We start from the raw sequence: 3,861 nt of genomic DNA, 5'->3' as shown, positions 1-3,861 counted from the left end.
TTTTATTTTGCACAAATTCTAGCTTTAAGTCCCAAAACTAGCCAAATACTCAACACCTCGTACATGAGTGCGTTTGTATTCGCTATGCACCTTAGACAATCCCCTGCCGTGGGTATGTGCCTTTAAGTCTGAGAACATCATCATCATCGTCATCACCATGCGCTGCCGCGTTCTGTTCTCGCGTCGCGTGCCTCGCGCAGAACGAGCTCGGGCCGAGGTACGAGCTGGTCTCCGCTTGCGCTTCGGTCTCCTGCCTTCCGAACGCTGCTCTTCGAAAGACCTGTGGTCTAGAAGACCGGGACATCATCGGACTACTTTCGCAAGCAGCGCCGGTCTCCGCCTACGCCGCCTACGCCGCCAATGTCGTTCGTGCCCCAGGAAGAGCGTCCCCAGGCGCTGCCCTCTCCCGGCGCCGACTTCGACGATGACGTCGCACCTTCCACTTCGTCACTCCTGGTGACCGCCGAGCGGCCTTCGACGCCAGAGAGGGAGCCTGTGGGGTACCGTACGAACATCCCAATGCCTGGTAAGTTGGAGTATCTCGTCTTGTTCTGTGGCCAAATTAGGTAATCCGCGATTATTAGGAATAGTCATGCATGACGTGGACGCGCTGATCAGACTTAGCAACTGCTTGACGCCACTGCTCTTCAGGTGGTTATTTAAAAGCCAATGGCGAAATCGTCGCGCTTTGTAGGTTGTCATATTAACACTAAATGGCAGGTGCTCGTTTCCTGACCAACTACATATTAACACTAAATGGCAGGTGCCCGTTTCCTGAGCAACTACGAAGGCTCTGGCCTTTTACAGGTTGCTCAGGCGGGGTTTATTGGTTCTTCAGTTTGTAGCCAATGAAAAGGTCGCGAACCAGTATTACGCACATGGACGTCTGCACGACCGCAGTCTCCAATTCCCCAACCTTACAAGTCTCTCGCATACAAATGTCAAAAACTGCTTCCCGACCTTGCGAGGCGTTTGCTTAACTCCTAGGGCCTCTTATATTAAAACAACACTCGATAATATTTGAGCTTTTCTAATTCACATTCACTGTACTCATAGTTCTTTACTACTGTACCTGTCATATGGCTTTATTGTCCACTCTTTGTGCAATCATTCCTTATATATATATATTTTTTTTTTGGTGTTTCGACCACTTCTCCCACCTTGAAGACGAAGCGGCCGCAATTGCTGAGACGTCGGCCTCGGAGGCGGCCTTGCCTGTAGAGTCCGCGGCAATGACGCCCATGGACGACTACTTCGGAGAGCTCCCACAGCAGCTCGTCGATGGCAACGCCGGAGTCGGAGCCGGGCAGCAGCAACCACCTGCACCGCAAGAGGAGTGGCCCGAGTTTCTGGCGGTGGAAGCCGCTCTCTATATCCTGACGCCGCCGTCACACACCCCACCGTTCCGTGAGGGGCACCAGGCAAGCACATCTGGCCGGGGCGTACGCTGCCAAAGCGGTGCTCACAGCGAGGCGCAGGAGTAGCTTAATTCGAGGCTGCAGCTCTTGGGCGGCGTGATAGAGAGCGCTCGCTGCTCCAAGGCCCGTTGGTCATCCGCAGAGTTCGCGTGAAGCTACACACTCAAGGAGGAAGGGGCGAGTAAGACATAAGGGTAGCTGCATTGGCAGCTGCATTACATATAGGACATGTTCTGTGTCGGCCATGACCTCTGGGCGGTTGGGAAAGTGAGCTGTGTCACGCCATCAGATTCCGCAGAGAATTGGGAGGATGAGTAGAGTTCTGGCAGGGAGGGTGTGCGCTTGTTCCGTTTTTAAATGACGGGTGCGGTCTTGTCGATTTAGGTGCACTTCTTAAGTGCAAGGGGTTATGCTGGACAAGCAGTTCTGTGCACGGGGTATTCTGAGCTCTTGATCTTCTCGATCGAAGCCGTAATTGGTCCACTGTACGTAGGGAAAACCCCTGAGGTTGACTGGAGAAAAATTAAGGTAGTGATTACTCATTGGCATCCACCTGAGCTCGCACATACGGGTCCAAAGGAAAGCTTGGAGCTTTCTCAGACGCTTCGAAGTTGAAGAAAAATTGATCTTGCTCCGGGGTTAAAACCGGGACCACTTCCTCTCAGCGGCGGTCTCTCTGACAATTAAGCTAAAGAGGATAGCAAGAAGATGTTAACGCTAGGACGAGTAGTTGAATAACTCGAAGGGAGAACAGTGGCAGGACTACGCAATTATGAAAGCCCCCATGACGAAAAATATTTGAGTAAGGAAATAATTACTCAGTAGCTTTTCTTTGTCGTTGTATGGCTGTGGCCGTGTAGCTGCTAATGCGTAATTAGTATGATTCTAAGTCGTAATTATTAACGAAATGGAGAAGGGATTGTCAGTCTACGCAGATGCCATTACGTGCAAATTTCCTTACATTTGCAGCCAAGCTCCCTGGTTGTACGGGGGGCACACCAGAGTCTGTGGACGGAAAAGGCAGTGCCGTGGCGACCTCTACCATAGATATAAAACATCACTGAGAGCTCCACACGGAATCGCAACGCCGAACATGAGAAAGGCTATTGGGCCTACACCCTAACTTGAAGCTCGATTCTAATTGCCTTATTCAGATGTATTTTAATTGAAAAGGTGAGCAAGTGTTCGAAATAATTCTAATAGCGGATCGAATATCCCTCTAGTCGACTTGTCGAAGGAATAAAATAGGGCGAGCAAAAATTACACGAAACGAATCAAATATGTTCTCAAGGTCTCGAGTAATTTTCGAATTGTAGGCGGGCGATTCAAATAAAACACGCTGTAGCTGCCACGTGTCGCTCTTCACAGGCAGTCAGGTGATCAGCGCGTGCGCGCAAGCCGTGCATATAAAAGAAAATTGTTTTTTCAGAGAATGAACAGCGCAAACTAGTGTTTAGTGCCCCGACGGGCTCTATTCGCGCGGTGGCATCCATAAAGCTCGAACATTGCCTCCAACTTTAGGTGAGGCGGCAGGGGTCAGGCAGGTTTAGAAAACTTTGCCGTGATGCTCCATATCGCAATCCATAACTGATGCGCAGCTGTCACCCCTTTTATCTATGAGACGTGGCGCTAGTTTATTCGCTGTCATCACCAGCAGCAAAACGTAATTTGCTTATACATATATGACATGACGGTAATACACGAACGGCACCGCGGTGCCGTAAACCTCCATCATTCATTCATTCATTCATTCATTCATTCATTCATTCATTCATTCATTCATTCTGAGGGGTAGTCTGCCTTGCTTCTGCTGCGTTCTATAAATTTCGATCTCACTACATATGACACGTAGTTATTAGATTGTTGTGCTGCTTGCATTGCGCTTAATTTCGTTGCAGTGCGGGAACCCCCACTGCCCCAGGAAGATGCGCCGCGGCCCGTCGTTCGAGAACTGGTTCCGCCGAGCGCCGGCCCAAGGCGGACTGCTGGCGCTCGTGAATCCAGGACCGTACGGATTCCGGCGAGCCAACTAGTCAGGTGAGCGCTTGAGGTGCATCTCTCCGGCAACCATCGACGCGTTGTAATTAGACACTAGTCCATCACCATATATGTGCAATACTGGTACCCGTGTGATCCAACCTGGTACTAATAACAACAATCTGCTTATTTCATGAGCAGCGGATTACGGTATTTGGCACCTAAGGCTTGGGGCACCAGTGACCTGAGGACTGTGTAACGCTTCCTTTCGTTTTTTAAGGCGGAAGCCTTTAATGCCTCATCGTTGTAAGCAGGAGCTGTCGACAGAAATGTCACGCTTTTCAATTGGTCGAAACGGTCGTGACGTAACAGTGCGCGAATTTCAAACGGGGCCAATAGTACTTTGGCTACTAACCATGCAACCGATTAAAGGGATCGTATAGTGATGCTCCAAGTAAGTTTGACG

General features: G+C 50.1%; 1 protein-coding gene across 1 annotated transcript; it reads left to right on the top strand.

Annotated features, from left to right (window-relative positions):
• The first annotated feature begins 360 nt into the window (after positions 1-360).
• LOC149349493 (uncharacterized) lies at positions 361-3,451 on the top strand. The gene is made up of 3 exons (XM_089575459.1): positions 361-526; positions 1,168-1,421; positions 3,317-3,451. Exons 1-3 carry the CDS (start codon positions 361-363, stop codon positions 3,449-3,451), a joined length of 555 nt encoding a protein of 184 aa, XP_089431585.1.
• Positions 3,452-3,861: the final 410 nt, after the last annotated feature.

This window comes from Amblyomma mixtum, chromosome 3, assembly GCF_055824585.1.
Source record: "Amblyomma mixtum isolate Tamu chromosome 3, ASM5582458v1, whole genome shotgun sequence".
Taxonomy (NCBI): Eukaryota; Metazoa; Arthropoda; class Arachnida; order Ixodida; family Ixodidae; genus Amblyomma; species Amblyomma mixtum.
This window is presented reverse-complemented; position numbering and strand designations above follow the sequence as displayed.

Excerpts from the sequence above, each read along its gene's own strand:
- LOC149349493 (XM_089575459.1), top strand. The coding sequence starts at position 361 with ATGTCGTTCGTGCCCCAGGAAGAGCGTCCCCAGGCGCTGCCCTCTCCC. Across the intron at positions 527-1,167 it reads TACGAACATCCCAATGCCTG|ACGAAGCGGCCGCAATTGCT; the intron begins GTAAGTTGGAGT and ends CCCACCTTGAAG. Across the intron at positions 1,422-3,316 it reads CGTTCCGTGAGGGGCACCAG|TGCGGGAACCCCCACTGCCC; the intron begins GCAAGCACATCT and ends ATTTCGTTGCAG.